The 20,687-nt window shown below is 53.5% G+C and overlaps 2 protein-coding genes across 4 annotated transcripts in view; one reads left to right on the plus strand and one right to left on the minus strand.

The window, feature by feature from the left end:
- Positions 1 to 4,539, minus strand: part of NSMCE2 (NSE2 (MMS21) homolog, SMC5-SMC6 complex SUMO ligase) — a 461,402-nt gene extending 456,863 nt beyond the window's left edge. The window contains exons 1-2 of one of the 3 annotated variants that reach the window (XM_063921296.1): positions 4,410 to 4,539; positions 3,315 to 3,363 (exon numbers count right to left, since the gene is read on the minus strand). The gene's annotated coding sequence lies outside the window, so the exon portion shown is untranslated. Of the gene's footprint in view, positions 1 to 2,682; positions 2,830 to 3,314; positions 3,364 to 4,267; positions 4,356 to 4,409 lie in introns of those variants that run through there. The other 2 variants (XM_063921298.1, XM_063921299.1) reach the window with 2 other exon arrangements.
- Positions 4,540 to 4,600: 61 nt separating this feature from the next.
- Positions 4,601 to 20,687, plus strand: part of WASHC5 (WASH complex subunit 5) — a 78,068-nt gene continuing 61,981 nt past the window's right edge. Inside the window, exons 1-8 of the mRNA XM_063921295.1 lie at positions 4,601 to 4,702; positions 5,616 to 5,847; positions 7,852 to 7,997; positions 13,979 to 14,063; positions 14,806 to 14,906; positions 18,327 to 18,519; positions 18,739 to 18,891; positions 20,335 to 20,448. Of these exons, the coding sequence (XP_063777365.1) occupies positions 5,662 to 5,847; positions 7,852 to 7,997; positions 13,979 to 14,063; positions 14,806 to 14,906; positions 18,327 to 18,519; positions 18,739 to 18,891; positions 20,335 to 20,448 (978 nt within the window). The 5' untranslated portion in view covers positions 4,601 to 4,702; positions 5,616 to 5,661. The remainder of the gene's footprint in view (positions 4,703 to 5,615; positions 5,848 to 7,851; positions 7,998 to 13,978; positions 14,064 to 14,805; positions 14,907 to 18,326; positions 18,520 to 18,738; positions 18,892 to 20,334; positions 20,449 to 20,687) is intronic.

Consider the following 20,687-nt stretch of genomic DNA (forward strand, 5'->3'; position numbering starts at 1 on the left):
TTTGGGCCGTCTGCTTCACTTCCTTCAAACAGGAGTGACTTTGGGCCTAAAATTAGGGTCCATAAAGGTCCAAATTTCGGCCTTATCCATTTTCTTTCAAAGAGAATTAGCCTCTCTTCCTGAAGTACAGACTTTTGTGAAGGGGGTGCTGCAAATTCAGCCTCCCTTTGTGCCTCCGGTGGCGCCTTGGGATCTTAACGTGGTGTTACGTTTCCTCAAGTCACCTTGGTTTGAACCACTCAAAACTGTGGAGTTGAAATACCTCACGTGGAAAGTGGTCATGTTGTTGGCATTAGCTTCGGCTAGACGTGTTTCAGAATTGGCGGCTTTATCACATAAAAGCCCATACTTGTTTTTTCACGTGGATAGGGCAGAGTTGAGGACTCGTCCTCAATTTCTGCCAAAAGTGGTCTCATTTTTTCATATGAACCAACCTATTGTCGTGCCTGTGGCTACACGGGACTTGGAGGATTCTGAGTCCCTGGATGTGGTCAGGGCTTTGAAGATTTATGTGACCAGAACGGCTAGAATCAGGAAGACTGAAGCTCTGTTTGTTCTGTATGTGGCCAACAAGGTTGGCGCTCCTGCTTCAAAGCAGACTATTGCTCGCTGGATCTGTAACACAATTCAGCAGGCGCATTCTACGGCAGGATTGCCGTTACCGAAATCGGTTAAGGCCCATTCCACTAGGAAGGTGGGCTCTTCTTGGGCGGCTGCCCGAGGGGTCTCGGCATTACAGTTGTGCCGAGCAGCTACTTGGTCGGGGTCTAACACCTTTGCAAAATTCTATAAGTTTGATACCCTGGCTGAGGAGGACCTCCTGTTTGCTCAATCGGTGCTGCAGACTCATCCGCACTCTCCCACCCGTTTGGGAGCTTTGGTATAATCCCCATGGTCCTTACGGAGTCCCAGCATCCTCAAGGACGTTAGAGAAAATAAGATTTTACTTACCGGTAAATCTATTTCTCGTAGTCCGTAGAGGATGCTGGGCGCCCGTCCCAAGTGCGGACTTCTTCTGCAAGACTTGTATATAGTTATTGCTTACTTAAGGGTTATGTTATAGTTTATCGGTTGAACCGAGGCTATGTTGTTGTTCATACTGTTAACTGGGTAGTTTATCACAAGTTATACAGTGTGATTGGTGTGGCTGGTATGGATCTCGCCCTTAGATTTACAAAAATCCTTCCTCGTACTGTCCATCTCCTCTGGGCACAGTTTCCCTAACTGAGGTCTGGAGGAGGGGCATAGAGGGAGGAGCCAGTGCACACCCAGAATCCAAAGCTTTCTTAAAGTGCCCTATCTCCTGCGGAGCCCGTCTATCCCCATGGTCCTTACGGAGTCCCAGCATCCTCTACGGCAGGGATGGGGAACCTTCGGCTCTCCAGCTGTTGTTGAACTACACATACCAGCATGCCTTGCAACAATTTTGCTATTTGGACATGCAAAAACTGTTGCAGGGCATGCTGGGATGTGTAGTTCAACAACAGCTGGAGGGCCGAAGGTTCCCCATCCCTGCTCTACGGACTACGAGAAATAGATTTACCGGTAAGTAAAATCTTATTAAAATAAAGAAACTCTCTGGAGCTCTAGAGAAATGCACCCGACTCCATCGGCACATTTTTCTAAACTGAGTCTGGTAGGAGGGGCATAGAGGGGAGGAGCCAGCACACACATACACACACACACTAAAGGTTTTAAAGTGCCAGGCTCCAGGGGACCCAATCTACATCCCTATGGTAATAAAGTACAAGACCCCAGCATCCACTAGGACGTAAGAGAAAATAAATGAACATGCAAGTGCACCAAGCGGTTCTGACAAAACTCTAAAGATTGTCTCCTTGTATAAAAGGGGAGGAATGCTGCCATGCACGGAAACCCAGCACAATGGGGTGGTTACATTGGTTAGGCTGATGTGAAAAATTTAATAACTGCATATCTAAAGATCCAGCCTGTCAGTCACTTCCTCAGCCTTACGTACTACAGCCTAGCCATTCTAGATAATCAGGCACATGAGAAAAAGGAGAACCTGGAAATCTAGCACTGTCAGAGTATTGTATGCAGCCAGACCACCAACATGGTCATCCAACCGCCACAGAGACCGCCCATTCTGGTATTACCCACACGGCATAACCTGTCAGTGTGCCACCTACCCTCCTACCACACTGACGGGTTATATAGCAACACACCAGAGAGCACATCAGCATGCCGCCTACCCTCCTGCCACACTGACGGGTTACACAGCAAGACACCAGCGTGCCGCCTACCCTCCTACCACACTGACGGGTTACACAGCAAGACAACAGCGTGCCACCTACCGTCCTACCACACTGACGGGTTATACAGCAACACACTAGCGCACTGCCTACCCTCCTACCACACTGACGGGTTACACAGCAAGACACCAGCGTGCCACCTACCCTCCTGCCACACTGACTGGTTACACAGCAAGACACCAGCGTGCCACCTACCCTTCTGCCACACTGACGGGTTATACAGCAACACACTAGAGAGCACACCAGTGCGCCACCTGCCCTCCTACCACACTGACAGGTTACACAGCAAGACACCAGTGTGCCGCCTACCCTCCTACCACACCGACAGGTTATACCGCAAGACACCAGAGAGCGCTCCAGCATGCTGCCGGCTGTGAACATTCTGTACGTCACCTCTGGATCCACCTACCCCTTTTGGTAACAATTGCATATGATACAGGGTCACAGTTTGAGATTAGGCTTGACAGCGTAGCTTGCAGGTCATTGTCTGTATATCATCAGGTGGAGCTGTTTATTCATGTAACCCTAGGACAGAGGTTCTCAAACGTGGTCCTCAAGGCACCCCAACCTCCAGGTTTTAAGTATATCCATTGCTTTAGCACAGCTGGTTAAATCAAATTGGCTGAGGTACTAATTAGGTCACCTGTGGCCATGCATGTATATACTTAAAACCTGGAACGTTGGGGTGCCTTGAGGACCGTGTTTGAGAACCTCTGCCCTAGGAAATGATACACCTCTGCTGTGCCTTTCCAGTGGTGCCCAAACTCAGTACTTAAGGCACCCAGGCAGTCCAGGTTTTAAGGATATCTATGTTTGTGCATAGATGGCTACACTGAATTGACTGAGGACCTAATTAGGCCACCTGTGCTAAAGCATGGATTGTAAGGGTGGCCTTGAGGACCAAGTAGCACCACAGGCATGTACTGTAAATTCTCACCTATACTGCATCTCAGTGATCCCACTCACTCCCTCGTGCCTCAGCTCTTCCTACATCCCCTTAGACTGTAAGCTCTCTACACCAGTGCATTTCTTTTTATTTACCTTGTATTTCCCTGCTTTATCGAGATCGAGTTCTCCACACTGCCCAGAGCTGTGGAGCACAAAGGTACATTACACATCAGTAATTATACTGCATGCAGAGATCAGTGTTACATCTCATCACAGGCCAACAACAGTAATAATAGAAGGACATAGCACAGAGATTACTATTGCTGCCTCACAGTCATAGGTTCTATTCCCAACCAGGCCTCTCTATGTGTGGAGTTTATATGTGCTGCCATGGGTTTGCATAGGTGTCCAAAAAACAAACTGGTAGGTTAACTGGCTGCTGCTTAGAAAGGTTCCTAATAGAACATACTAGTAATTTGCACTCGGCATTAACCCAGGCCCTGCTGTACTTACCCCGGGCTGGCAGTGCGGAGTTCTCCTCTCTGCATCTGGATACAAACTTGTCCCGGTCTGTTGCAGGAAGCCGTTGTGCACGATGGAGACGGGACAGACCATCCAAGATTAATATACATATGTACATGTGTGTTAGGTAGCAAATGTATTTATTATGTTATTCCTATAGAGCGCTCATTACACAGCGGCGTTTACTATCTATGCTCCCTACCGTATAAACACACACAATGTATACATTTTAATTTCATAAGCCAATTACCTACCAGAATGTTCTGAGTGTGGGAGGAAACCTAAGCAAGCACAAAAGAACGTACAAACTCCACACAGATGGACATGAATTTAAATCATGATGACTTCAGTGCTGTGAGGCAGTAATGCCGACCACTACACCAACTGTGCTGCCCTATTTCTATGAATTTTATAATATTCTCTGTACAGGCAGTGTTGTGCTAGTATAGCAAATAGTAATAGCTGACAAGCACAGGAGGAAGCCTACCACAGGGCTCCATGTGTGTAAAGTAACAGACAGGAATACACCTCCCAAGCTTATCTAACTTCAGCAGTAACTACAGAAGCCTCCCCCATGTACTTACAGCCACACACCCGGCTGTCGTGGAGCAGCTGGGACTTATAGTTCTACAGCCCTCCAATACATATGAGTAAGTGTAACAGTGGCGGTGCTGGGACAAGCAGAGGCCGGGGTGCACCTCCTTCCGGCACACCGCAGCTCCATACCTGGGTCTGGGCGGCCAGTGACGGTACTCCAGCGGCGGGATTCTCCCACTCAGTAGGCGGTTGCGTCTAGTTTACCTTCGTGGAGAGGACCTTTCCCACACAACCCTCAGCAGGCCACCATGTGGCTGTTACTATGGCAGCAGCGGGCGCGCAAGGCTGTCATCAGCGGGGCCTGTATGGTCACATGACACTTCGGGGTCATGTGATGGGTTTGCTGTGTCTGCTGGCTTCCTGCCTGGGAGAGAGAAAGTGCTGCTTAGGGGCCAGCGCCGAGACCACCGGCCCCTATACAGGTAACAGCGGGTCCCCCGTCCTGATTCCTGATCAGGGTCACCTCTCTCACCCTGCCATCTCTCCCCTGCCTCAATACAGGCAGCACTCATCTACTCTCCTGATCAGGGGCACTTCTCCCTTCCTATAGCCCTGCTCACCCTGCCATTTCCCCCAATACAGATAATGATGCCCCCCCCCTCCTCCTGATCACGGTCACTTCTTCCTTCCTACAGCCCCCTCACCCTGCTATCTCCCCCAATACAGATAATGCTGCCCCCTTCCCTCCTGATCAGGGTCACTTCTCCCTTCCTACAGCCCCCTCACCCTGCTATCTCCCCCAATACAGATAATGTTGCCCCCTTCCCTCCTGATCACGGTCACTTCTCCCTTCCTACAGCCCCCTCACCCTGCTATCTCCCCCAATACAGATGACATTGGTTTCCCCTCCTTTATCGGGGTCACTTCTCCCTTCCTATAGCCCCCTCACCCTGCCATCAGCTCCAATACAGATGCCACTGGTCTCCCCTCCTTATCAGGGTCACTTTTGACTTCCTATAGGCCACCTCACCCTGCCACCTCGTTGGCTTTGCCTTGTAAACGATTTCCGCTGTAAAACTACGGGCAGGCTCTCACAAAGTGCAGCATCCCCCGGAAGAATGCTGGATATTACATTTATCCCCAAGTGTTTGGATGGGGGCAATCTGGACGCAGACATTCACCGCTATGTATATACTGTAGGCGAACATCCACATTTAGTTCTATGCATCCAGGGCAGGAGCTGTTATGCCACCTGGTGTTTAATTCTGCATCATTCTCTTAGTGTCGAAGATTAGGATCAAAATAATTATTTTCTGCTTTTTTCTGTTTTTTTTTTTTTTTTATCACTCCTAGTTTATTGCAGACATGTTTGTGGATGTTCTTCTCTTTGCACAGGTTGGCACATCCAAATGCATGGTCCAGCTACAGAAAGTGAATAAACATGGTTGACTTTCTGGCAGAGAACAACCTTTGCGGACAAGCTATCCTGCGCATTGTCTCTCGGGGAAACGCTATTATTGCTGAGCTGCTGAGACTCTCCGAGTTTGTGCCCGCTGTCTTCAGACTTAAGGATAAGGCCGACCAGCAGAAATATGGCGAGATCATATATGACTTCAGTTACTTCAAGGTAAGTGAGTAGGTGATCTGGCTCCTACTTTTATTTCCTTAATCTAGTCTAGAATATTTTAGACTCTTTTTGTCACCGGATGCGTCCTCACTGCCTGCGCCAAGTGGCCACAGACTGGGTTCGGAGTTTCACGGGACCTGGCCAGTAGGGGATTCCCTCTTACCATCAATAACTGCCTGTTACTGACTCCACCCACTGCGCATTGGGCAGGTAGTTTGCTGCCACCACCAGGCTCCTACCACTGGCACCTGGAACCACGTTTCTGCTCAGGCTCTTACCACTGGCCCCCGAATACTGCTTACTGCTGTGTATGCGGAGACACGCTGCTGCCACACCTCCTGGTTTGGCGTTGGCTGACCCCTATTGGTCACTGACCAGACCCCTGCATTGGTAGCTGGCAGAAGGCGGAGTTTGGAGATGCTGGGCTCACTCCAGGATAGGTGGAGAATGGGACTGCGTTTGACGCATTCATGTTAGTCAAAAGATGAAGCAGTTATCTTGAGGCAAGATGTTTATTTGCTTAAATGGTCTTAAAAAAGACCCTTCCCTTTTGCAAGACGATACAGCATACATGATGTTTACCGTAGTTCCACACTTCAAGATGTAACAGAAGATGTACACATTCTGAGGCTTTCAGCCCTCCTTTTATCCTCATCCACCACACAATACTACAGGGGGTTGTTCCGCCCTGTTATCTTTACCCAATCAAGTTAAGTTCAAATGCTGTGCGTGCCTTGTGCACATGCACGTTTAACATTGTCCCCTGTGGGGGGTGGTCACTCCTCTGTGGTTGAGCCCACACGGAGGTGTTAGTCACGCCCTGGTGCCATTAGGTCTAGAGTGAGGAGAAAAAGTTCCCTCCAAAAATACTTCCAGGAATATGCTCAGGGACCAAGCCTGCCACCTCAAGCCTGAATCTGAGCTTCAAAATGGGCAAATAAGATCCCCAGGCAGGGTTTCATCCCCACTGAGTGGGAGCTCTTTGGAGCTCCATGAAAACATTTAGCTGGCTGGGATGCTGAGCTGTTCATCTGCCTTCCCATGCTACTTTTCATGAAGCAGTGAAAAGTGTGGGGAAGTGAGCCAGTGGAGAAGTTGCCCATAGCAACCGATCAGCATTGAAGTAACATTTAGAATTTGCGTACTATACAGTTGTACGGAGCAGCTGATTGGTTGCCGTGGGCAACTTCTCCACTCTTTTCACTGCTTCATGAATAGACCCCCAATATCTTTTATTACATTGTCCATGTACATATTTTGTGCCCGGTGCGCTCAGCGCTGGGGGGTCTTGGGAGTTGTTTCTCCCTGTCCCCCAGCGTGCAGACGCTCTTCCCTTCATTACCGCCCGGCATCGGCTTTCCCGGACCCCCAGCATGCGGCCTTGCAGCGCCGCACTCAGCACTGGCGTTACAGGGAGCTGGCTCTCCTAGACCCCCAGCGTGGGGCACCGGAGCCCTGGGGTACCAGGAGAAGGCAATTACTTTGTCACTATAGATAGCATGGTAACAAGTATAATTGCGGGATTACATTCTGATCTTTGCTGGTCAGCCTACAATCTGATTACATATTTAATGAACGCAGGGACAAGATGCAAATTCCACACAGATAGGACCTAGAAGGAAATCAAACTCCTTACCCAGTGCTATACGGTGACAGTGCTGACCACATTGCCACCATGCTTTCCCAGCATTATTTTTCTTGGAGTTTCCTAGGTGTTGAGGGACTACAATTCCCAGAATGCCGTTGAACAAAAGCCGAATAGCCTGAGGCTCCTGTGTAGTCTGTTTAGGCATTTCATACACGGTATGCATGATTGTCAGGTCCAGGGCTCACCAGTGCTGTTGTTAGTCTCCCCCATCCATCCGGCACATTACCAGGAATGATTTGCTGTGATGGATCCTCATCTCCCCTGATGACAGAGCGCCGTGCTGCTGTGAGATCTCTGCCATGGGACCTGGCTGATACTAGGACCTGCACAGTGTAATGTAGTGTTTGTCTCCGCAGGGGCCGGAAAACTGGGAGGGGAGGCTGGAGGCCAAACCGGAGCTCCAGGATCTGGACGAGGAATTCCGGGAGAACAACATAGAGATTCTGACAAGGTTTTACCTGGCTTTTGAAAGCGTCCACAAGTATATTATGGATATCATTAGGTATGTGGGTTATATATCCTGCAATGCCAGGTTTCTGCTTAGAAATGACTGAATAGATCTTAGTATAGAGGCCACAGTTATAGTTCTTAAAGTTAACACATTTTGGGCCTAATTCAGTAGCAGTGTTTGCAATCCTTATGATCGCATGCTGGGAGCCGCCCCCAGGCGCAGGGCAAGGCTGCCTAGTATGCTGACCGGCGCCCCCCCCCCCTCCCTCCCACTTTGACCAAGCAGAAATTGCGATCGCACCGCAATTTCTGCTAGATCGCAAAAAATGGGGTAGCCTCCTGCCGGCGCAGCCTGGGTGAGCCCGCAGGAGGCCCGCCGACATTTTTCTGATCGCAGCGGCTGCGTGTGATGTCACGAAGCCGCCCGATCACGCCCCCCCCCCCCGTTTGTGCCACGCCCGTTTGGAAGCTGCGACCCCGCAATGCTCCATCTCCATTGAAGCCCCCCCCTGCGAACAGCTCTGCTTGATTGACAGACAGAGGCGTTCGCATTTTCTGCGGGTGCTCGCAGGATGGGCCCTGCGCATGCGTCATTATCCTTTTAGTAATTTTTGCGGTTGAATCGCGAACAGCGATCCAACCTGAATCAGGACCCTTTATTTTAGTGACTAAGGAATGGGCCTGTGTTAGCTGGAGCTTTGAATTATCTTCTCTCCATGGAAACTGAGATGTGTTGCGTTACAATATATTACATCAACTATACATTGCAATAAAAAAGGTAATTACACTGTAGAGTAAAAAAAATAAATGTTGTGGTGTGCTGCCTATTGCATTGATAGGCAACCTGATACGGTCTGATGGCGCGGCCCTCCAGCGTCTGTCTGATGGCGCGGCCCTCCAGCGTCTGTCTGATGGCGCAGCCCTCCAGCATCTGTCTGATGGCGCAGCCCTCCAGCGTCTGTCTGATGGCGCAGCCCTCCAGCGTCAGTCTGATGGCGCAGCCCTCCAGCGTCAGTCTGATGGCGCAGCCCTCCAGCGTCAGTCTGATGGCGCAGCCCTCCAGCTTCAGTCTGATGGCGCAGCCCTCCAGCTTCAGTCTGATGGCGCAGCCCTCCAGCGTCAGTCTGATGGCGCGGCCCTCAAACGTCTGTCTGATGGCGCGGCCCTCAAACGTCTGTCTGATGGTGGGCCCTCCAGCATCTGTCTGATGGCCCTCCAGCGCCTGTCTGATGGCCCTCCAGCGTCTGTCTGATGGCCCTCCAGCGTCTGTCTGATGGCCCTCCAGCGTCTGTCTGATGGCCCTCCAGCGTCTGTCTGATGGCGCGGCCCTCCAGCGTCAGTCTGATGGCGCGGCCCTCCAGCGTCTGTCTGATGGCCCTCCAGCATCTGTCTGATGGCCCTCCAGCGTCGGTCTGATGGCCCTCCAGCGTCGGTCTGATGGCCCTCCAGCGTCTGTCTGATGGCCCTCCAGCGTCTGTCTGATGGCGCGGCCCTCAAACGTCTGTCTGATGGTGGGCCCTCCAGCATCTGTCTGATGGCCCTCCAGCGTCTGTCTGATGGCCCTCCAGCGTCTGTCTGATGGCGCGGCCCTCCAGCGTCTGTCTGATGGCGCGGCCCTCCAGCGTCTGTCTGATGGCGCGGCCCTCCAGCGTCTGTCTGATGGCGCGGCCCTCCAGCGTCTGTCTGATGGCGCGGCCCTCCAGCGTCTGTCTGATGGCGCGGCCCTCCAGCGTCTGTCTGATGGCGCGGCCCTCCAGCGTCTGTCTGATGGCGCGGCCCTCCAGCGTCTGTCTGATGGCGCGGCCCTCCAGCGTCTGTCTGATGGCGCGGCCCTCCAGCGTCTGTCTGATGGCGCGGCCCTCCAGCGTCTGTCTGATGGCGTGGCCCTCCAGCGTCTGTATGATGGCGCGGCCCTCCAGCGTCAGTCTGATGGCGCGGCCCTCAAACGTCTGTCTGATGGTGGGCCCTCCAGCATCTGTCTGATGGCCCTCCAGCGTCTGTCTGATGGCCCTCCAGCGTCTGTCTGATGGCCCTCCAGCGTCTGTCTGATGGCCCTCCAGCGTCTGTCTGATGGCGCGGCCCTCAAACGTCTGTCTGATGGTGGGCCCTCCAGCATCTGTCTGATGGCCCTCCAGCGTCTGTCTGATGGCGCGGCCCTCCAGCGTCTGTCTGATGGCGCGGCCCTCCAGCGTCTGTCTGATGGCGCGGCCCTCCAGCGTCTGTCTGATGGCGCGGCCCTCCAGCGTCAGTCTGATGGCGCGGCCCTCAAACGTCTGTCTGATGGTGGGCCCTCCAGCATCTGTCTGATGGCCCTCCAGCGTCTGTCTGATGGCCCTCCAGCGTCTGTCTGATGGCGCGGCCCTCCAGCGTCTGTCTGATGGCGCGGCCCTCCAGCGTCTGTCTGATGGCGCGGCCCTCCAGCGTCTGTCTGATGGCGCGGCCCTCCAGCGTCTGTCTGATGGCGCGGCCCTCCAGCGTCTGTCTGATGGCGCGGCCCTCCAGCGTCTGTCTGATGGCGCGGCCCTCCAGCGTCTGTCTGATGGCGCGGCCCTCCAGCGTCAGTCTGATGGCGCGGCCCTCAAACGTCTGTCTGATGGTGGGCCCTCCAGCATCTGTCTGATGGCCCTCCAGCGTCGGTCTGATGGCCCTCCAGCGTCTGTCTGATGGCCCTCCAGCGTCTGTCTGATGGCGCGGCCCTCAAACGTCTGATGGTGGGCCCTCCAGCATCTGTCTGATGGCCCTCCAGCGTCTGTCTGATGGCGCGGCCCTCCAGCGTCTGTCTGATGGCGCGGCCCTCAAACGTCTGTCTGATGGTGGGCCCTCCAGCATCTGTCTGATGGCCCTCCAGCGTCTGTCTGATGGCCCTCCAGCGTCTGTCTGATGGCGCGGCCCTCCAGCGTCTGTCTGATGGCGCGGCCCTCCAGCGTCTGTCTGATGGCGCGGCCCTCCAGCGTCTGTCTGATGGCGCGGCCCTCCAGCGTCTGTCTGATGGCGCGGCCCTCCAGCGTCTGTCTGATGGCGCGGCCCTCCAGCGTCTGTCTGATGGCGCGGCCCTCCAGCGTCTGTCTGATGGCGCGGCCCTCCAGCGTCAGTCTGATGGCGCGGCCCTCAAACGTCTGTCTGATGGTGGGCCCTCCAGCATCTGTCTGATGGCCCTCCAGCGTCGGTCTGATGGCGCGGCCCTCAAACGTCTGTCTGATGGTGGGCCCTCCAGCGTCTGTCTGATGGCCCTCCAGCGTCTGTCTGATGGCGCGGCCCTCAAACGTCTGTCTGATGGTGGGCCCTCCAGCATCTGTCTGATGGCCCTCCAGCGTCTGTCTGATGGCGCGGCCCTCCAGCGTCTGTCTGATGGCGCGGCCCTCCAGCGTCAGTCTGATGGCGCGGCCCTCAAACGTCTGTCTGATGGTGGGCCCTCCAGCATCTGTCTGATGGCCCTCCAGCGTCGGTCTGATGGCCCTCCAGCGTCTGTCTGATGGCCCTCCAGCGTCTGTCTGATGGCGCGGCCCTCAAACGTCTGTCTGATGGTGGGCCCTCCAGCATCTGTCTGATGGCCCTCCAGCGTCTGTCTGATGGCGCGGCCCTCCAGCGTCTGTCTGATGGCGCGGCCCTCAAACGTCTGTCTGATGGTGGGCCCTCCAGCATCTGTCTGATGGCCCTCCAGCGTCTGTCTGATGGCCCTCCAGCGTCTGTCTGATGGCGCGGCCCTCCAGCGTTTGATGTCTGATGGCGCGGCCCTCCAGCGTCAGTCTGATGGCGCGGCCCTCAAACGTCTGTCTGATGGTGGGCCCTCCAGCATCTGTCTGATGGCCCTCCAGCGTCGGTCTGATGGCGCGGCCCTCAAACGTCTGTCTGATGGTGGGCCCTCCAGCGTCTGTCTGATGGCCCTCCAGCGTCTGTCTGATGGCGCGGCCCTCAAACGTCTGTCTGATGGTGGGCCCTCCAGCATCTGTCTGATGGCCCTCCAGCGTCTGTCTGATGGCGCGGCCCTCCAGCGTCTGTCTGATGGCGCGGCCCTCCAGCGTCAGTCTGATGGCGCGGCCCTCAAACGTCTGTCTGATGGTGGGCCCTCCAGCATCTGTCTGATGGCCCTCCAGCGTCGGTCTGATGGCCCTCCAGCGTCTGTCTGATGGCCCTCCAGCGCCTGTCTGATGGCGCGGCCCTCAAACGTCTGTCTGATGGTGGGCCCTCCAGCATCTGTCTGATGGCCCTCCAGCGTCTGTCTGATGGCGCGGCCCTCCAGCGTCTGTCTGATGGCGCGGCCCTCAAACGTCTGTCTGATGGTGGGCCCTCCAGCATCTGTCTGATGGCCCTCCAGCGTCTGTCTGATGGCCCTCCAGCGTCTGTCTGATGGCGCGGCCCTCCAGCGTCTGATGTCTGATGGCGCGGCCCTCCAGCGTCAGTCTGATGGCGCGGCCCTCAAACGTCTGTCTGATGGTGGGCCCTCCAGCATCTGTCTGATGGCCCTCCAGCGTCGGTCTGATGGCGCGGCCCTCAAACGTCTGTCTGATGGTGGGCCCTCCAGCGTCTGTCTGATGGCCCTCCAGCGTCTGTCTGATGGCGCGGCCCTCAAACGTCTGTCTGATGGTGGGCCCTCCAGCATCTGTCTGATGGCCCTCCAGCGTCTGTCTGATGGCGCGGCCCTCCAGCGTCTGATGTCTGATGGCGCGGCCCTCCAGCGTCAGTCTGATGGCGCGGCCCTCAAACGTCTGTCTGATGGTGGGCCCTCCAGCATCTGTCTGATGGCCCTCCAGCGTCTGTCTGATGGCGCGGCCCTCCAGCGTCTGTCTGATGGCGCGGCCCTCCAGCGTCTGTCTGATGGCGCGGCCCTCCAGCGTCTGTCTGATGGCGCGGCCCTCCAGCGTCTGTCTGATGGCGCGGCCCTCCAGCGTCTGTCTGATGGCGCGGCCCTCCAGCGTCTGTCTGATGGCGCGGCCCTCCAGCGTCTGTCTGATGGCGCGGCCCTCCAGCGTCTGTCTGATGGCGCGGCCCTCCAGCGTCAGTCTGATGGCGCGGCCCTCCAGCGTCAGTCTGATGGCGCGGCCCTCAAACGTCTGTCTGATGGTGGGCCCTCCAGCATCTGTCTGATGGCCCTCCAGCGTCGGTCTGATGGCGCGGCCCTCAAACGTCTGTCTGATGGTGGGCCCTCCAGCGTCTGTCTGATGGCCCTCCAGCGTCTGTCTGATGGCGCGGCCCTCAAACGTCTGTCTGATGGTGGGCCCTCCAGCATCTGTCTGATGGCCCTCCAGCGTCTGTCTGATGGCGCGGCCCTCCAGCGTCTGTCTGATGGCGCGGCCCTCCAGCGTCTGTCTGATGGCGCGGCCCTCCAGCGTCTGTCTGATGGCGCGGCCCTCCAGCGTCTGTCTGATGGCGCGGCCCTCCAGCGTCTGTCTGATGGCGCGGCCCTCCAGCGTCTGTCTGATGGCGCGGCCCTCCAGCGTCTGTCTGATGGCGCGGCCCTCCAGCGTCTGTCTGATGGCGCGGCCCTCCAGCGTCTGTCTGATGGCGCGGCCCTCCAGCGTCAGTCTGATGGCGCGGCCCTCCAGCGTCAGTCTGATGGCGCGGCCCTCAAACGTCTGTCTGATGGTGGGCCCTCCAGCATCTGTCTGATGGCCCTCCAGCGTCTGTCTGATGGCGCGGCCCTCCAGCGTCAGTCTGATGGCGCGGCCCTCAAACGTCTGTCTGATGGCGCGGCCCTCAAACGTCTGTCTGATGGTGGGCCCTCCAGCATCTGTCTGATGGCCCTCCAGCGTCGGTCTGATGGCGAGGACCCTCCAGCTTCGGTCTGATGGCGAGGTCCCCCCAGCGTCTGTCTGATGGCGAGGACCCCCCAGCGTCTGTCTGATGGCGCGGCCCCCCAGCGTCTGTCTGATGGCGCGGCCCTCCAGCATCAGTCTGATGGCGCGGCCCTCCAGTGTCTGATGGCGCGGCCCCCCAGCGTCTGTCTGATGGCGCGGCCCTCCAGCGCATATTTTACATTATAAATAAAAATAAAGTGTATACACTTTTATGTATCATTATGCGCCTCTTTTACAGGTATCTAGAAGATCTAAATGAAGGAATTTATATCCAGCAAACCTTGGAAACCGTTCTTCTCAATGAGGATGGGAAGCAGCTGCTGGTGAGTAATAGTGATATGTTGGTATTGTTTATACATCATATGAAATATATAATATACATATATCCTCAATGCAGTGGGTTTGTCTGATTCTCAAGATGGAAAGTAAATCAAATGCGTAATGTAATTCTCTGTAGGAGAGTAGTAATCCTGGGATTGGTGTTAGTAAAACACCTCCATCTTTGAGGGCGATTCAATTGTTGGTCAGGAATTTAGCTCCTATTCAGTACCCGTGACTGCCCCTTTCTTGCGCCCTAATGCACGGGATTAGGCGCATTAAGCAGCTCCACCCCTTCTAAATTCCGGACACGCTACAGTTAGGGCGCTCCCGGCAATCACGATTAGCCCCAAAGCCCTACTTAATGTGGATTTCTGGTCACCGCTTCGGTACTGCTTGCGCCCACCGGTCACTTTAGATCTGAGCTAAATTCAAACAATTGAATCGCCCTCTTTAGTCTGAAAACAAGGCTCCTGCACACTTGCATACCATTGTCTGTATTGTGAGTATATGTGCACCTTTAACTACATCAGTCACTACCATCACCATCATCAACTGCAAAACTTGCACCTGGTTTATGTAAGTGGAAAATGTCCTTCTACACACGGGGCCCTGACTGCAAGATACCAAACATGGGGGCAAGTTAGAGCTCCCGAAATGTATTCCATATGGGAGTGTTCCGTATGATAAATATTAATAGGAAGAGAAACATTGAATGAACTTGTGGCCCGTTGTCTCCCTGGTCAGTGTGAAGCTTTGTACCTGTACGGGGTGATGCTCCTGGTGATCGATCAGAAGATTGAGGGCGAGGTGCGGGAGAGGATGCTGGTCTCGTACTACAGATACAGGTAAATCTCACAGCGTGTAAACACGTATATTATAGATCTATAGGAATAGGTCACGCAGCACTGTGCAGGAGGCGTGCATTTCTAAACGTGTAAACATTGTGTGACATTCATTCCACAGAGCACATCGCCTTGTACCCCCTCCATAGCTCTTGTTACCCGATCCCTGTAGCTCTCGCTGATCCTCACTGCTCCTCCGCAGAGGCTCTGTGTGCCCCCTCCGCCGAGGCTCTGTGTGCCCCCTTCCTCAGTGGCTCTGTGTGCCCCCTCCCTGAGAGGCTCTGTGTGCCCCCTTCACATAGGCTCTGTGTGCCCCCTCCCGGAGAGGCTCTGTGTGCCCCCTCCCGGAGAGGCTCTGTGTGCCCCCTCCCGGAGAGGCTCTGTGTGCCCCCTCCCGGAGAGGCTCTGTGTGCCCCCTCCCGGAGAGGCTCTGTGTGCCCCCTCCCGGAGAGGCTCTGTGTGCCCCCTCCCGGAGAGGCTCTGTGTGCCCCCTCCCGGAGAGGCTCTGTGTGCCCCCTCCCGGAGAGGCTCTGTGTGCCCCCTCCCGGAGAGGCTCTGTGTGCCCCCTCCCTCAGAGGCTCTGTGTGCCCCCTCCCTCAGAGGCTCTGTGTGCCCCCTCCCTCAGAGGCTCTGTGTGCCCCCTCCCTCAGAGGCTCTGTGTGCCCCCTCCCTCAGAGGCTCTGTGTGCCCCCTCCCTCAGAGGCTCTGTGTGCCCCCTCCACATAGGCTCTGTGTGCCCCCTTCCTCAGTGACTCTGTGTGCCCCCTCCCTCAGAGGCTCTGTGTGCCCCCTCCCTCAGAGGCGCTGTGTGCCCCCTCCCTCAGAGGCGCTGTGTGCCCCCTCCCTCAGAGGCGCTGTGTGCCCCCTCCCTCAGAGGCCCTGTGTGCCCCCTCCCTCAGAGGCCCTGTGTGCCCCCTCCCTCAGAGGCCCTGTGTGCCCCCTCCCTCAGAGGCCCTGTGTGCCCCCTCCCTCAGAGGCTCTGTGTGCCCCCCTCCACGTAGGAGCTCTCTTAGCCACCTCCACCAGATGCTCAGTTGACCTGTCCTGGTGATGATTTAAGTGACCTCGGTGCGGCTGCTGGTCGCTGGCCCCTGTCTTGGTGTTGTGCTGCCAATAGGTAACCGCTAAGTGGCCCCAGTGCAGCTGCTGATGGCACCTTGTAGGTGTTCCACTTAGAGCTGCCATGTGTGGGGCAATCCCGGTCACTGTGAGATAGCAGAGGGTGTCTGAGCACTGCAGCCAGGAAGTAGCAGGATGCAGAACATGGTGTGACACCGCTGGGGGAGAGGCAGCAGAGAGGTCGGCCAATAATCTCTGGACACTGCCCATCCGGGATTACTAAGACTAAGACTCCGCAGGGATGGTATCCCTACATAGCTGTGTACCACCCTGATAATTGTACCACCGGTAGTACATGTACCATTGGTTGGGAACCGCTTTTATAGATCATGTGTTTGGGTCTGTATGAAGGTCAATGCATATATTTCATCTTCTTAAGACTAGACAGACAGGCATTCTGGGCCACTTAGTGCAGCGTATCTTGCGTGGACAGTGGGCGCATAGAGTTGCGTGCTTCTGCCATTTACACCCAGCTGCACCCGGAGAAGGGAGGAGGGGGCTCTGACATGGGCACAATAGAGAAGAAACGCAGCCTGGGACACATGCATGAGAGCCAAGTTATTTGCTAGTAATTGGGGACAGGTATAAGTAGCAGATGACGGCCACCATTAATGGCGACCCCATTGTGAGTGTGTTTGAAAGCTCCACTGAAAATGATTGTTGCGTTCTTCTTTGCTCAGGCATATATTACGCTTTGTGTATGCGTGATTAGGCAACGGTCTGTCTGGGCCAGATGTACTAAGGCTATGTACACATTAGGACGACATTGCAAACCATGTGATATCGTCCGCTGTGGGATCTGACATCGGAAAGTGTATACACACATGCCGATGTCGGCTGCGATGGGGGGACGAGCAGGGCCATTGCTTACTTACTGCCATTAGGCTACCTCCCGCTTGCTTGCAACTAATGTCATCTGTCTGTCGCCCCTTCCCACTAGATTGTTAGCTCTTCAGAGCAGGGCCTCTTTCCTCTTGTTATCTAAGCTCTCTTCTCGACACATTTCACTCACAGCCCTCTCCTACTCAGCGACCATCTTTACCCGCTTTTTCTCCTGCTGGGAACGGCTCATCTCCATCTATGGCCACCATCCCCTAGTAGTACGATGATTACTCCCTCACTACTTACATCTTAGCTGTATTATGTATGAGAATTGTGGTGCTACTTGTTACCTGTACTCTATTCTTGTTACTTACTGTAATGCCAAGTTTGGTCTCCCTGTACTATCCTTTGTACGGCGCTGCAAAACACTTGTGGCGCCTTGTAAATAAAATGTAATAATAATACTAGTGGATTTCCCAAGGCGTAATATTGAAGTTCTCTGTAATACATTTTTCTGCCACCAGGTGTCACATTGAGATTTTTGTACAACTTATTTCTGGTGAATGACACGCAGTGCATTCTAATCGTTTTTTATTAATTAAATGACTGTTTGCATCTTGGCTTATATGAATGAACAGGCAGTGGCTGAGGAGAGGTAACTATCAGTCACTTTCTAGGCTAAATAGGAAGTGTAGGACTTAGCTCTGCTGATGACAAATAACAAAATTATCACTACAGATGGAGCCATCTTTATCTTGGCCTTTAATAGCATTAATTGAGCCAGGGCAGTCGGACTTAATCCCCTCCTGTAATGACTTAATCCCCTGCTGTATTGTTCTCTCTGTATTCTATTGCAGCTGAGAACAATAGATGAAGGGCTTATGCTAATAAACCATGGTGCGCCTAGGTGCAGCAGAGAAGCCAAGATAAGCGTGGCTCCATCTGTATGTCACCTATGCTCAAATCGATCGCATAGTGATTGACAGCGGCGGCTGACGGGTGTGGCGTCGTTGTGACGCTTTCGGGGAGTGGTCCAGCAAACACAGGCGCGTCTAGAGCGTCGTCTGGGCGGATGTGTGATATCACACACAGCCGTTGCGAAACACAAGATGGCGCCTGCGCAGCCAGGGGTTATCCTCTGTTCCATGCATTCACAATTAAATTGCAAACGCATCGCAACACACGTGTTGGGCGGCCCCCAGCATGTGAGTACATGGCCATCTCTGACTAGCCCCCTACATCTGTCGGTCCACGCTCGTCTTGGCCTCTCTGCTGCACCTAGGTGCACCATGGTTTATTAGCATAAGCCTTTCATCTATTGTTCTCAGCTGCAATACAATACAGAGAGAACAATACAGCAGGGGATTAAGTCATTACAGCAGGGGATAGTTAATCCTATTAAAGGCCCAGACAAAGATGGCTCCATCTGTACATACCACATTACTCATGGTAAATATTATTAGATTATATTGATCGTTACAGTGCAGCCAGATCCTCTGCCGACTCCAACATGGACGACATCTGCAAGCTGCTGCGGAGCACCGGCTATTCCAGCCAGTCAGGGTCCAAGCGTCCCCCAAACTACCCCGAAACCTACTTCAGCCGGGTGCCCATCAGCGAGACCTTCGTCAGCATGGCGATTGCCAGACTGAGATCGGATGATATTTATAATCAGGTGAGATCACTGCCGAGAAGCGTATTCAATCATCAGATCTGCCTCCCTCTGCTGAGTATCCTAATGTCACACGTGCTCACAGGAACAGGCAGAACGCGTGGTTTTCTGGTTCCGAGTCATTGCGCGGACAGCACTGGCTGCACACTCGTGTTTCTGAGTCTTTTATTCATCATGCATTCTTTTATCCATTTCCTAAACCTGTTATTTGTATTTCTTTAGGTGTCTGCCTATCCCTTACCCGAACACCGCAGTACCGCTCTTGCCACGCAAGCTGCCATGCTGTACGTGATCCTGTACTTCCACCCATCCACCCTACATACCCACCAAGCCAAGATGAGGGAGATAGTAGATAAATATTTCCCCGATAACTGGGTGAGTTGATAGTGATACACTAGCAATTCGTTAATATTGTGCACGTGTAGCAAACTGGGTGTCCAAGCGTTCCGTTTCCTGGATCCGGGTGACAGATCTGCGGAGCTGCCCATAGCTTTACAGGAGATATTACTGGCATGGACTACTTACTCCAGCGGCTTCAGCTGACCGCTGTACGAGATTCCCAGGCAGAGGGGCTCATGTACAGATAGATTCATGGTTATCTTGGCTTCTTTGCTGTGCCTAGGCACACCATGGTTTATTTACATAAACCCTTCATCTATTGTTCTCAGCTGCAATACAATACAGAGAGAACAATACAGCAGGGGATTAAGTCCGACTACCCAGTTTCAATTAATCCTATTAAAGGCCAAGATAAACATGGACTCATCTGTATATAGGCAGGAGCACATTTTTATATTCCTTATGCACATTATAATCCACTACACATTTGTATTGTAGCAGAGGGAAGACTGTGTATATAAATAAGAGGTTTAAAGTCCTAAAGATAATTAAGTAGCCGACAGTTAAGAAATACCGTTTGTTTAGTAATTCCCTTGAGTGCCGCCTTTAATCTTTCTTATATACATTACTTGTCCGGTAGATGCTGGTAGATCAGCGAATCACTGTGTAGTTAGTGTTACCTGTTTAGAACAGATCCTCTTTTATTATATTATCCTTAATTTGTACGGCGCCACAAGGGGTCCGCAGTGCCTTACATAGTAGAAGCACCAAGCGATAAAAAAATACTTATATTACAACAAATTGCAGAACGTTGACTAAATATTTTATAAACATTTCTACATCAGCAGCGGTGCAGCAAATCTAAGGTTTGGTGTCAGAAGTGGGAAGGAGATGGCGGTATAAGAGAAGGAAGAAGGAGCACGGGAGGGAAGTGGGCCTTGCTAATGAGAGCTTACAAGCTAAAGGTGAAGGGGAGACAGACAGGGGTGGCACAGATGGGGTAGACGGTAAGCGAGGAGCAGTGGGTTAGTATGAGAGCTGGATGGCTTTGATAAAGAAATGGGTTTTAGGACCTAGTTTGACGCTATGTAGAGAGGTGGAGAGTCTGATAGGGTGAGAGTTCCAGGGGTAGGGAGCAGGACTGGCAAGATCTTGGAGGCGGGAGTGGGAGAAAGAATACGTTTGGAGCAGAGATGACATGCATTTCTGGAGGGAAGTGTGCGGTCGGGAGTGCATTAGGCTGTTAATCCAAGATCCTTTCCTAAGTAATTAGTAAATCTTGGCGTTCATTCTGGTATGCTACTTGCCGTTCGAAGCAGAGCATAAGTCGTTTAACTGTAGGTAAGTGGATGTATGTAGTATGTACTGAGCACCGGAGGGCAGAACCGGTGATGCCCACAGTGTCCGGTGCACACTTTACATTACAGACTGTTTGTGACCTCTCACAGACTCATTGTAACGTGTGGGTTTCCCCAACAGGTGATCAGTATTTACATGGGGATCACAGTAAACCTTATGGAGGCCTGGGAACCGTACAAAGCTGCAAAGACTGCTCTGAACTACACACTGGACCTGCCCAACATCAAGGAGCAGGTAAAGCCGGAAGGAGACATTTGTACTATAATAAGGAAAATGCTGGCCGAAAATATTGTTGGTCTGTCATTCTCATTAGTCAGCGGGTCCCCTGACATGATGAGTGTAGTGCCCAACCTGTATGAGAAAACACCAGGTCCACAGGAGCGGAGTGCGATACTCTTCTCCTTCCTGATGACCCAGGCTTTTGCTAGACAAGCAGTATGTTGATCAGGAACAGTGGATTTCTGGGGTGCTTG

The sequence above is a fragment of the Pseudophryne corroboree genome, chromosome 5 (assembly GCF_028390025.1).
Source record: "Pseudophryne corroboree isolate aPseCor3 chromosome 5, aPseCor3.hap2, whole genome shotgun sequence".
NCBI lineage: Eukaryota > Metazoa > Chordata > Amphibia > Anura > Myobatrachidae > Pseudophryne > Pseudophryne corroboree.